Source organism: Lipomyces oligophaga (genome assembly GCF_038497815.1).
Source record: "Lipomyces oligophaga strain CBS 7107 unplaced genomic scaffold V1516scaffold_9, whole genome shotgun sequence".
Taxonomy (NCBI): Eukaryota; Fungi; Ascomycota; class Lipomycetes; order Lipomycetales; family Lipomycetaceae; genus Lipomyces; species [Lipomyces] oligophaga.
The window spans coordinates 94186-106561 of record NW_027117793.1 but is presented as its reverse complement, the minus strand read 5'-3'; the positions used below and the strand labels follow the sequence as shown (position 1 = coordinate 106561).

The following is a 12376-nucleotide window of genomic DNA, read 5'->3' as shown; positions in this document are numbered from 1 at the left end:
GTTGTCTGGTCTGTGCGTGCGAGACAGGCCAATCTCCCTTCCAGTTCCCCTCCTCCCTTTGCGGTCTGTCCCCACTGCACTGACTGCCCAGCTCGGCCTTTGTTGCTTATCGGGAAGGTGCGCTGACCAGAAGGCTGCCGATTAGCTCTTGAGAATGATAGTCCAGCGCGGGATTTGTGAAGGACTATGCACCGCCTCGGCACCCTCCCTATGCCTTTATTACTTGCAGAATCAGCTCTGTGCTCGGCAGAAAGGAGAGCAAATGGAGCACGTTCGGCTAGCGCACCAGCGACATTGTTTGTGCTATCGCAAAGGCCAAGGTGAGGGTCAAGCACCAGTCGCTTCTACCCCGGATCAAGGGACAGTCTGCTACTATGCGATGGAGCTGATGAAAATATCGAACTAGCTGCAGCCTTGCACGACTAAGCCCACTACTACTAGACTTGAGTCTTATTCCGTAGACAACAGATGAGGCAGACGTTGTCACTGCCCGCTATATTAGCTCGTAGAAAATCACTGTATTATCTTTATGCATTCACTTATCGACGGCTACCTAATCTCTGCGCCAGAAACTTAAATTTCCGGGCGCAATTTTGAAAGCAAGCCCCACAACGCTTGCTGGTTTAGGCTGGTCATACCGTAGAGCGGGATATTGGCTCCAGCGCTGGCAGCGACCTGGAGTTTCACACAAATTAGAATTTCTCGAGGGGAGCAGTAATAGGTGTGAAACCTTACTCCATGTGCTGGCTGCTCAACAAGACCAGACCAGACACAGACCAGACATAGAAGGACCAAAGCAGTGCAAAAACCGAAGTGAGCGCACAATTGCAGCGCAGGTGCCGGCAATCGCTCGAGCTCGAAATAGCTAGCTAGCATTGACCTCTCTAGCTTATCAGTGAACTATGTGTAGTTTCCGGTCACCGGACTGTAATGTCGCTTATCAGCAATCCGGGATTGTAAAGCTGAGCACAAGATCGGGGCAGATTGACCTTGAAGACCGGATAGTCAGTCATCTCTATCTTGCACCAGACTCTGACTCAAAGTCTGGAAATCATTTCCCTTTTTTAACTAGGCTGATTAGCTTTAGCTGGAGCTATCCGATAGCAATGGACTCTCGAAGCCCAAGTATTTTTTTGCCCTGGCACTCGTGTTTGGATAGTCTTTCGTCCAGTTCACTTATCTTGAACAGGCTAGCCAAATGACTACTTTTTTTGTCTCAAACAGGTTTGATGCGCGCCACCGGGAGGTTCTCCTCAAAATTACGGTTTTCTAAGTTGTACCTCGTAATCATGAATCACGGTCGGTCTTCGTTTGAACCGTGTCCGTTGCACGATAAGTTTTTAGCTACAGTTCCCAGAGAGCTAGCTCACCGGCTTCCACATTCGGCCTTCTCCTACACCAGACCGCCTCGAGCGGGCGCACCAGCAGGGCTATTCTCACCCGACCTGCATCATGGGTTTCGATTTACTTGTTCCATGTGGTCCGCTTCGCACCGTACCGGCTTATGGCTCCTCAAAAGTCTACTTGGTCGGACGAGGCATTTGATAGCCAATCCCGTTGCCGTTGTCGTTGACATGTACTATGCAATTATCCTAGGATGCTCGGCCTATTGCTTTGTACCTGATAGAGATAGCACTAACTTTCAGACACCTCGATTGCCGGTGGATACTCGCCTATTGGGCTGGCAAACCATCTGCTTTGATTTGGCTTCTGACCATCTCTTGCCACACACATACACGGCCAATTTCCAGTAAGCCGAGCTCCACGAGGCGTTCTCTTCTCAGTAGGTCTATAAGAAGGCCTTTGACCCCCTTCACTTTCATATCAATCTCATTGCCAATTCTCTAGCCAAGACCAGTTACCATATTTCTTAGCATCAGACTCGACAATCAAAATGGGCTTCGACTATTACATGAATCCATTTGCCGAATGGATTGGCTGGTACCCTAAGGAATATTCTCGTGAAGAGCGTGTACTTTTAAATAAGCTTGACATTCTTATTCTTTTTTTTGCTTGTGCATCCACTTGGACTAATAATCTTGATGTTGGTGCCATTTGTAAGTCTTAATTATCTGCTTATGGTTTGACTTTCTGACTAATGTGAGTTTCTAGACAACGCTTATGAGTCGGGTATGGAAAAAGATTTGGATCTTTTTGGAAATCGTCTGACTTATCTGAGTGCCATCTGTAAGTAATTGCTTTTTGTTATCATGGTTTATTCTCAACTAATTTGAAAGACTGGTCGGCGACCACTGTTTGTCAGATTCCCTCTAATATCTTGGTTACTATGTTCCCTGCTCATCTTTACATTCCATTTTTTGAGATTGTATGGGGCTGTTTCACTCTTGGTACTGCATTTGTTCAGAATTATCAGCAGCTTTGTGTTTTGCGTTTTTTTGTTGGAGTCACTTCCACTCCTTGCTGGATTGCTAATGTGCACATTATCAATTCTTGGTATCGTAAGAACGAGCTCGGAAAGCGAAATGCTATTTACTACATTACCTATCCTCTTGGTTCTATGATAGCTGGTTATCTTATGACTGCCTGTCTGAATCTTAATGGAGTCGGAGGCTTAGAAGGATGGAGATGGCTTTTCATTATGTGCACTGTTATTACTATCCCTATCTCGCTCATCGGAATATTTACTTTTCCCAATGTTCCTTCGGACATTCGTTCTAATTTTCTTACTCCTCGCGAGAAGGAATTGGCTCAAACTCGTCTGTTGGCAGAAGGTTTTGCGCCTTCGCGTGGAGTCACTAAGGATCTTGTTTTGCGTGCTATTACTGCTTGGCCTACTTGGTGTTTCTTCACGCTTGCTGGTCTTTTCTGGCTTACTCCATATCCTTCGACTACTCCTTATTTGCTTTGGCTTGGTGATATATATCCTGAAGATAAGGCATTTGTTAACAATATGTCAACGACATCTTATGCAATCTCCATTGTCGCTGCTATGTTTTTTGCCTTCTACTCTGACTGGCGTGGAAAGCGCTGGGATTGTTTGCTTGGATCTGGTATCGTTGTCTTGGTCTGCAACATCATGTTGCTTGTATGGGATATTTCGACTGGCGCCAAATACTTTGCGTTTATTGCTCTTGGTTTTACGCAGGGTCCTATTAATGTCGTAATTGCTTGGTTTGCTGAGTCTCTCGCTTACGATTTGGAAGTTCGGTCAGTCGCTTTTGCTATTGTCAATATTTCTTATTGTTTGGCTCAATTGATTTTACCTCTTTGTGTATGGCAAACTAAGGATCAGCCTCGCTTTAAGGCTGGCTATATTTTTGTCGTTATTTGCTCAGTTTTAGAGCTTCTAGCACTTCCAGCACCTATCTGGTTTGAGCATCGTGATCGTCGTTTAGGAAAGAACCAGGTTGATTTCATGTCGGATCCGACGTCAGTAAATTTCTATGGTGCTCAGCGTGATATTGAGACCTATTCGGCTGATGCAATTTCTGGTTCTTCCGTGGAAAAGAAAGAATTGGCTGAGGTTTCCGCCCAGGAAGTCGATGATACGAAGCTGGATGTTGAAAAACTCTGACGTGATTCGATGAAATGAGTATGTTTGTTCTATGATTTTGTTAAATGTTTTTCATGTTTTTTTTGCAGAGCAATTCTGTTGGCAATAGAATTTATATATTTGGTAATTTTAGGAATTAGTAGATAAATAGTGTTGCTCAATTGGCTACTAAGGTTCTGATAGTTTCGCTTGTTTTTGGAAAGTCTTTTCAATCTTGATTTCTGAATATAAACTGAAGTCTCCACGAACGAAAACTTTCTGTATTCTGTACTCTACTTTCAAAGTTCAGCTCATATTATGCCTAATGTGTTTTCGATATTCTCTTTCGTAGAGATGATATTTTGCTATGTGGGGAAGATTTCGCAGAACTCACTCTTGTCCTGACCGATCTAGCTGCTGTTCTATGAAGCATTTAGAGAGACAGAGAAGGGTAGCAATTAATAAATATTTATCTTTGATTCTTACAATTAAAATTCAAATCCTGTTAATAACTACCAGTGTTATACTTTAGGATTAGTGATCCAGTAGTGAAATTTAGCTACTTCTACATAAAAGAAAAAATCAGTTGCTATGCATTTCAGGGTAGGGGTATGTACAAACGGGGATTCCTCTAAAAAATCCACGGGATTACTTGATTTTGAACAGAATCGAAACAAGATTTTGGTAAGACGAATAGTTGGATTCTATATTCAGTTCAAGCTCTCGTTTAGGACTGATATGAAACAGTTGTAGATATTGATAAGGTTTGAGGCTCGCTTTAATTAGTCTCGTTACGTTTGATCTAAGAAGTTTCAGCTTCACTTCATTCTGGCATCTCCGATTCTCTGCGGTATTTGTCGGGAGGCATCATCGAATTATAAGTGCCCGACATGTAGTGTTCGTTAGTATGTTCTTGTTATCTTCATCTTATTTTTTCGAATACTATACTCACACATTGAGTAGCTGTTCGATTAAGTGTTATAAAGATGAACGACATAGTCATTCATCAGCTGTTAATGAAAATCCGCAAACTCAGTTGCAGACGGAACATCTTTTTGAAGTTAATAAACCAAGTCTCGACAACTCGACAACTCTTCAGTCTGAGCTAACCGATCCAGTTCTGTCTTCTATGTTGAGTTCAAGTACTTTACAACATCATCTGTTTACAGTCTACCAGATTCTGCAAGACCAGTCGCTGTCTGGAGAGTCAACTTCGGAAGGACGGCGCAACGTTGCTCTGAAGAAGCTTCGCGAATTAAGAGCAGGTGGGCTCGAGGAGAATCAAGAAGTGGAAGATTTTGTGCAGAAGCTCATGAGTGTTACGAGGTGAAGTTTTAATGAAACCATGCATCCAAGCTGTATTCTTGTTCCGTAGCACCAATTCTTTTCAAAATCTGGCCTCATTCTTTGATTTGTCTATAGGTAATCGATTATGCTAATACATTAAACGAACTAGCCAAACGTAAATCTTTCTAGCGATATCGGATTAAAATTGCAATACGAGGTTCTTGTACTATACTGATAGACCGATACCGGATTGTTGCACCAGAGATAATTTTCTTGAGCTATTATTTTCTTGAACTATTAAATACGACAAATCATTAATATAATCATCATTACGCTTATTACTATCGAATTTGAAAGCAAGAATTCTAAAATGTCCGCAAAAAAAATTGTCCTCCTTCCTGGCGATCACTGTGGTAGAGAGGTCGTTGCTGAGGCAAAGAAGATTTTGCTAACTATAGCTGAACTCCGACCAGACATAGAATTCGAGTTTGAACAGCATCTGATTGGAGGTGCTGCGATTGATGCTACCGGTGTGCCACTGCCGGATGCAACTCTGGAGGCGGCGAAGAAGGCTAACGCTATTCTTCTTGGAGCTGTTGGGGGCCCAAAATGGGGAACTGGCACTGTGAGACCAGAACAAGGATTACTAAAAATCAGAAAGGAGCTCAATCTATATGCTAACCTTCGTCCTTGCAGTTTTGCCTCAGAATCACTCGTCAAATACAGTCCTCTCAAAGAAGAGGTTGCTCGAGGAACTGATTTTATCGTGGTCCGCGAACTTGTGGGAGGCATTTACTTTGGCGAGCGGAGGGAAGACACTGGAGACGGCGTGGCCATGGACACCGAAGTCTACTCTATCAAGGAAGTTGAGCGGATCACCCGTATGGCTGCCTTTCTAGCTCTTCAATCCGACCCCCCTCTCCCAATTTGGTCACTAGATAAAGCCAATGTCCTAGCCAGTTCTAGACTCTGGAGAAAAACTGCCGAGCGTGTGATCAAGGATGAATTTCCACAGCTGACTCTCAAACACCAACTCATTGATTCCGCTGCTATGATCTTAATCAAGGCTCCTTCGTCTTTGAACGGCGTTATTCTAACTTCCAACATGTTTGGAGACATTATTTCGGATGAAGCATCCGTTATCCCTGGCTCTCTTGGATTGCCGCCATCCGCTTCGTTGGCTTCATTACCCGATGGCTGCGAAGCTCTTGGTCTATATGAGCCATGCCATGGATCTGCGCCGGATTTACCAGAAGGGAAAGTCAACCCGGTATGTGCATGTTGATTTTATCGCCTCGTAATTGCTATTCTTCTAACTCTCAGTGCAGATCGCTACCATTCTTTCCGTTGCGATGATGCTTCGCCTCTCTTTAAATTTGAAAGATGAAGGAATCGCTGTTGAATCAGCAGTAAGAAAAGTTCTCGACTCGAAGGACATAGGCGGCTACGATATCCGCACCGCAGATCTGGGTGGCAGTGCCTCGACCTCAGAAGTTGGCGACGCAGTAGTTAAAGCTCTTAAAGAGATCATGGCCTGAAGTTGTTAAAGTCATCAACCATTATTTCAATAGACAGTAAAAACTAAAATCATGAGCAAATCTGCAATCTATGATTGATAAGATGTTACATAATCAAGGTTCTTGTTCTGCTAATATCCTTTGCTCGCAATATTGGAAATTCGGTAGCTCCTTTCATACAGAGGCTTCTGTTTCTGTGACTTTTAATTTTCCTTGGAATTTGTATGGAGTTTTATTAAATATATTGGGGAAAGAGCTTTCTTTTTATTTAGTCTATTTGGCTAGAGTTTCAGCGCCTGCACTTAGAACAGTATTGCGCTGTTCTGTGAGACTTGGATATTATTTCATATCGCTGGGGCGTCGGCTTCAGTTGTGTTTGTCTTGATCTTTGACTAATATGCCCGTCGAGAACGTGGTAGCCGATCTATCAGTGCCATTATCGGCTGCGAAAATCTATCGACGTGATGAGATTATTGGGCGCGGCACATTTGGCGTTGTGTACAAGGGATACAATGTAGTTGAGAAGAGAGTGGTCGCGATAAAAGTGCTCAATCTGGATACTGCTGAAGACGAGGTAAAGGACGTTCGTCACGAAGTTGCCCTGCTTTCTCAGTTGAAACAGGGAATTGGTCAAAATATCGTTAAATATCATGGCTCGCATTTAGTCGGTTCAAGGTTATGGATCATCATGGATTATTGTGCTGGCGGTAGTGTTCGCACTTTGGTAAGTTCTACTCTCACCCAAGCAGTATAGAATCTTAGCTGATTATGGTTTATTAGCAACTTGCAATGGGAAAGATAGAAGAACGGTTTACTCAGGTAATTGTGAGAGAATGTCTAATAGCACTGTCATACATTCACAAGGCGGGAATCATTCATAGAGATATCAAGGCAGCTAATATCTTAATTGAAAATGATGGAAGTGTCCAACTTTGTGATTTCGGTGTCGCCGCGCAGATATCTGCAAATCATCCGAAAAGAAGCACCATCGTCGGAACACCTTATTGGATGGCTCCCGAAGTTATAACTGAAGGTGCAACGTACAACTATAAAGCCGATATTTGGTCACTCGGCATAACGATCTACGAAATGTCTACTGGCAAACCGCCTTATGCGGATCAGGATGGCCATACGGTAATGCTTCTTATTCCTCGCCAGAAACCTCCGAGACTGGAGGGCCCACAATATTCTGCGTTGTTGAAAGAGTTTTTATCTTTATGTTTGAACGAAAGGCCAGACGAGCGACCAAGCGCCGATGAGCTTCAAAAGACTCGCTTTATTCGTGCCAGTAAGACTCTTCCGACCTCTTCGCTCCGAGAACTAATTTCTCGGTATCATAGCTGGCAGGACCAAGGTCATGTTCGGCGAAGTATTGCTATAGCAAATGATGAAAACCTTGCTACCGGACTCCAGCATGCCGCTCAAGTGGGTTCTGATACAGAAGATAATATCTCACTCGCAGGAAACGAAAAGGATTCTGCTGGTTGGGATTTTGATATTGAAAGTAGCAATACAGACAATTCGAGTTCTCCGGGACTCATGCCTCTTTCGACTCTGAACAAGTATGAATTCCACGAGACAGCAAACGATCGACACACCGACATGGAAACCGTCAAGAACTCTCAGAATACTTCAAATGGGCGGCCACTAAGTCCTAGTCGTACAGCAGATCAACATCCCTTGCTGCAGCTTTTCACTCAGGACGCCCCTTCCACAGCCGGTGATGGCTGTGGATTAGATATCGCTTCACCTAATCGATCGCGATCCGGCACAATCATTTGCAATACATCACCAATCGAGATTGAAATTCCTACACTGGAAACCATGAATAGCTTGATTACAGCGAATTCTGGCACTAGTACTAGTAATAATTTTTCGGCTAATATTCCAGATCCTCTTCCTCTTCCTTCTCAGCCGCCACCACCACGTCACAATACACGGATGTATCGTTCGAACTCTTCTGCTGTGAGTGGAGTGCATGCAAATCATCAGCCTAATATGTCATCAATATCCCCCGCTCTTAGTAGCTCTGGCGCCCAATTGAGTTCAGGAGGACCTCAAGGACCTCAGACAACTTCGATTTACGCTACTTATGGTCGGTCGGTTAGTCCCAAATCTGTGCCATATTCATCATCTCAGCACTCTATATCGTCGAATCTCCCCCCAGTTCCCTCATTGCCCCCACTTCCATCGCTGGCAAGTTTGCAACAAGCTTTACCGGCAATGTCGACTACACAATTCTCACCCAAAACCCCTACGGCAACTTTGAATACAACGCAAACTTCAAGTTCATTAGGATTTACGCAGATGCAGAAGGCAAATAGTTCCTCAGGTGGCACATCTCCACAGCCAGCTATAGCTCAAGTACCGCTGACTTCTGCCAATGTTAGCCCGAAAGCGACAACTTCTCGAGCTCAATCTCCGGTTAGGAGCCAGCATATAGTACCAAGCTTGCCGGTTTCGCCACAAAAACCGCATGGCCTACGTCAACCAAATCTGCAAATACCTATCCCATCGCCAAGTATATTTTGGGGCCAGAACGGGCAGGAACCTCTTGCTAGTGGACAGCTATCCACGCATCGAGCGCCTGCTTTAACACCAAGCATTGAAAGCACAGTTCCGGTTGCTAAGATGCCAAATGGAATTATCCCTGCATCTGCACCTACACCTGTCCATACTTCTGTACCTGTGACTCCCATGCTCCCTTCTCATAATCTCCCTAACTCAGAGCTGTTCCCGGCATTTCCTAACGTGGATGTACTTGCAGTTTTGACCGAGCCAAATGACCCGAGCAGTGAGAAGGTAGTAGACGAGTTGTTTAGGGTTCTCACAGCTTTGAATAGCGGTCTGGATGTGCTAGAGGCAGGATTCAAGGTTTTGAAAGAGGAGAAAACCGAATGGCGGTAGAGCTTCTGTAGGCTAAGTTTGCATACCTAGAAGAGTGGAATGATTGGTTATGTATAGTATCTTCTTTTCTAAGGGGTCTCGGAGTTATTTTGCTTATATTTTTGTCTATCCTATTTAGCGAAATCTATTGTGCTTGCTATTGTGCTTGAGTTCCAATTAAGCAAGAGCAGAAGCATTTACACATAACTTACCTAATATTCACGTGATTCAGAACACATGACTGAGAATTGCTCGATTGTGGTTAGATTCGACCCGAGAGGCAGGTTACGGGGAGGCGAGGGGAGACAAAAGTTCAAACATACAACGATTTGGGCCGAATATTGAGGACGTAAGCTGAGATTTTACTTTAGGATTGTTCGCGATATTCGCAGAGCAGTCGCATTCTACGTCTCAAAATGTGGTTTAGCTGGCGGGCATTTGAAAATATAGTAGTGGTGTGTCTATGTTTTGCAGCAATCCATCCGGTGACTGCTTCAGTCTCGGTTGTCGACTTGTTATCGTCATCGCCAGACTTTACAATCCTGATTCGAGTGCTGCAGCGAACAGGCTTAATTCCAGTTCTAAATATGGACAGAAACATAACATTCTTTGCTCCGCCAAATAGTGTGCTGGAGAAAGTGCCGCCATCGGTCGATTTACCTACTTTATTGCGGTATCTAATCGTCACGGATCCTATCGTCTCTACTAACTTCACCGAGCATGAGCAAGAGCGTGTATTTTTTTCGGAGCTTCGTGCACCTGCAGCTCCTGACTTTCCTACTCCCATAAAGATTAGCCGGATTCGGTCTGTGACTGGTGCACCAGACGACGGCACAGGCCATAGACTAAAGATTGGCGATGCGAATATTCTTCGTCACGACTGGCTCGCAGATAATGGTGTCATTCATGTTATTGATAGACTGGTCGATATACCAGAAACTCTATGCCATGAGATACTGGAGCGGGCTTCTCAGGCGGGCAATACAGGTTTCATGTCGAGAATTTTTCTCATGCATCCGTGGATCTGTATTCTTTTGGCTGAAAGTCAGGATACGGCCACTGCATTGCTGCCGGTTAACAACGCCTTTTCGGTTTTTAGTGACATCGAATTAGCTTATATATTATCTTCCGGCGGTCACGATGACCGTCTGAAACTTCTAGGAGAGCATTTCCTGTACTCGTCGATCTATAGACAAAATGATACAAATGGGTTTGGAAATATCTGTAAGTTCGATTACAGGCAATAATTTTCTCATTCAGAACTAATTTAATTATAGATCCCGCATTGTCAGGTTCTCTAGTCAACATGGAAGCAACTGATAATGGTAGAATCAGATTCAATGGAGAAGTCAACTCTCTGGAAACTGATCTCATTTATCAGAATGGAGTTATACACACTTTGCCCTCTTTGCTAACTTCCTACGAATACTTTGAATTTACGCCTCGAAAATACCTGCACGGACTTAATGCCATTCGATTTATAAATGAGCTGGAATTTCATGAATTGGACGATAATCTCGATTCTCTCACCGCTCGGCAAACGATCTTTGCACCAATCGATTCGAGTAACACAGACTCGCCGTCGTCAGATAACACTCTTCTCTATCATTACTCTCATTTTGCACTCCCCAACTTGGAAAACCGTGTCATTCCATCCAAGCTGCAGCTTGATTCTATGAATGCCTTTTTCCAGCATGTTAAAGTTACCAACACTAAAGATGGAGTTTTCATCAATAATTACGCCCGCGTTTGTCAGCAGCCGGTAGTAGTTGGTGAAACAGTTATCATTGCAATTGATCGCCCTCTACTTCTGCCGCAGTCTTTATCCTTAGTTGCTGGCTCGTTGGCAAATGAGTTAATCTCTGTTGGAATTTTTAGACAGTTAGGATTACTAGATGATTTGCAAGTTCGTGGATGGACAATTTTTGTACCCGACGATTCTGCTTGGGAGTCCATTGGATCTGTAAGGAAATATTTCCTTAAGTCTCCGGAGATTGCGCGACAGCTGTTTTATAGTTTGATGCTCAAGACTCCGATTTATTTTGATGACATCACTGACAACGAACACCACTATCAGGATGTCGCTGGGAACGAAATTACTCTTCGACGAGGCGACTCGCTCGATTCAGTTATTATCACTGCTCCTTTCACCAGCTATTCGCAGACAATTATGCTGTCCGATACGGATGTTTTGTTTGATTCAGGGGTGATCCATACTGTCAAATCTGTACCGATTCCGGAATACATTCGAATCACGCCACGACAACTACTCAAGGCAGAAGATGTGAATGTCTATGTGGATTTGTTGGATACCACAGATCTACACTCACCAGTGTTAGCGGATAGCTCACAGTACATCATTCTCGCTCCAATAGATACTGCGCTAGTGTTTGATAACATCACAGCTGGAATGGTTAACCTGGTCACTCAACTGGGCCTACATGTCTTGCGAAGACGGTCGATTCGGGCCGGCACATTTTTGGATGGCATTAGCGTTTATGATTCGCTTGTCCCAGGAATCAGTATGCAAGTCATCCAATCTATGCGAGATGAGTACTATATTCTGCGTATTCGTAGTGCTCAGCTGACTGAGATGCGACTTCCTGTTAGAATTCTCTCCCATGGCCAATCTACAGATGGTGCGGAGGTGTATGTAGTTGATCGTGTGCTACCCATGTCTTTGCTTGTACCGATTGCTGGTCCCAAGTCATGGTGGCAGCGTCACGGTGTGCTAGTTGCACTTGGAGCAGCGGCTGGCATATTAACTATTTCTGTTCTCTCGTTGTTCTGGTTCTGGGTTATTTTTCAAGGTGGACGGACCTGGACTCGTCATCGCCTGATCACTGAACGAATGAAGAACCTTATCCCTTTCAATAGATTCCAGCACAATCAACCGCATATCAACGACATGATTATCTCTGAAGAAAGTGAAGATGAAGACGACGATGATGACGCTAGCGAAAACACTCCGTTCCTAACAAGTGGGAATCTAGGAAGTAGAGTCACTGGTGAAGGTGCTGTGGCATCCGCCGAAGATACTGCTTCGACTGCAGAAAGGGTAGAGTTACCAACTCGAACAGATTAATAGATTAAGCTTCTTTTTGCTTTGTACCAAAATGATTAGTCGCAAAATGAGTCTATGTAGTACCATTCACAACTGACTAAGAGCAGCAAAACCATAAACTCTAGAAAA

At 44.0% G+C, this 12376-nt stretch overlaps 5 protein-coding genes across 5 annotated transcripts; all 5 read left to right on the top strand.

Annotated features, from left to right (window-relative positions):
• Nucleotides 1-1894: 1894 nt before the first annotated feature.
• V1516DRAFT_666549 (major facilitator superfamily domain-containing protein) lies at nucleotides 1895-3535 on the top strand (the record flags this gene model as incomplete). The annotated part of the gene is made up of 3 exons (XM_066920753.1): nucleotides 1895-2057; nucleotides 2113-2187; nucleotides 2238-3535. 3 exons carry the CDS (start codon nucleotides 1895-1897, stop codon nucleotides 3533-3535), a joined length of 1536 nt encoding a protein of 511 aa, XP_066775129.1.
• Nucleotides 3536-4333: 798 nt separating this feature from the next.
• V1516DRAFT_629659 (protein HIT1) lies at nucleotides 4334-4823 on the top strand (the record flags this gene model as incomplete). Its single annotated transcript, XM_066919895.1, has 2 exons — nucleotides 4334-4398; nucleotides 4457-4823. Coding segments are annotated over 2 exons (432 nt in total), but the record flags the coding sequence as incomplete, so codon positions are not given.
• Nucleotides 4824-4987: 164 nt separating this feature from the next.
• Nucleotides 4988-6506, top strand: V1516DRAFT_571423 (Isopropylmalate dehydrogenase-like domain-containing protein). Its single transcript, XM_066919242.1, has 2 exons — nucleotides 4988-6050; nucleotides 6109-6506. Exons 1-2 carry the CDS (start codon nucleotides 5151-5153, stop codon nucleotides 6316-6318), a joined length of 1110 nt encoding a protein of 369 aa, XP_066775127.1. The 5' UTR covers nucleotides 4988-5150; the 3' UTR covers nucleotides 6319-6506.
• V1516DRAFT_571364 (kinase-like domain-containing protein) lies at nucleotides 6457-9597 on the top strand. The gene is made up of 2 exons (XM_066919240.1): nucleotides 6457-7021; nucleotides 7078-9597. Exons 1-2 carry the CDS (start codon nucleotides 6695-6697, stop codon nucleotides 9202-9204), a joined length of 2454 nt encoding a protein of 817 aa, XP_066775126.1. The 5' UTR covers nucleotides 6457-6694; the 3' UTR covers nucleotides 9205-9597.
• Nucleotides 9521-12319, top strand: V1516DRAFT_714084 (uncharacterized protein). The gene is made up of 2 exons (XM_066924326.1): nucleotides 9521-10407; nucleotides 10461-12319. Exons 1-2 carry the CDS (start codon nucleotides 9600-9602, stop codon nucleotides 12266-12268), a joined length of 2616 nt encoding a protein of 871 aa, XP_066775125.1. The 5' UTR covers nucleotides 9521-9599; the 3' UTR covers nucleotides 12269-12319.
• The last annotated feature ends 57 nt before the right edge of the window (nucleotides 12320-12376 follow it).

What these genes read in the sequence shown, in the direction of transcription:
- V1516DRAFT_714084 (XM_066924326.1), top strand. Translation starts at nt 9,600, where the DNA reads ATGTGGTTTAGCTGGCGGGCATTTGAAAATATAGTAGTGGTGTGTCTA. An exon ending in AAATGGGTTTGGAAATATCT is followed by an intron (nt 10,408 to 10,460) that starts GTAAGTTCGATT and finishes ATTTAATTATAG; the next exon opens with ATCCCGCATTGTCAGGTTCT.
- V1516DRAFT_571364 (XM_066919240.1), top strand. Translation starts at nt 6,695, where the DNA reads ATGCCCGTCGAGAACGTGGTAGCCGATCTATCAGTGCCATTATCGGCT. An exon ending in GCGGTAGTGTTCGCACTTTG is followed by an intron (nt 7,022 to 7,077) that starts GTAAGTTCTACT and finishes ATGGTTTATTAG; the next exon opens with CAACTTGCAATGGGAAAGAT.
- V1516DRAFT_571423 (XM_066919242.1), top strand. Translation starts at nt 5,151, where the DNA reads ATGTCCGCAAAAAAAATTGTCCTCCTTCCTGGCGATCACTGTGGTAGA. An exon ending in CAGAAGGGAAAGTCAACCCG is followed by an intron (nt 6,051 to 6,108) that starts GTATGTGCATGT and finishes CTCTCAGTGCAG; the next exon opens with ATCGCTACCATTCTTTCCGT.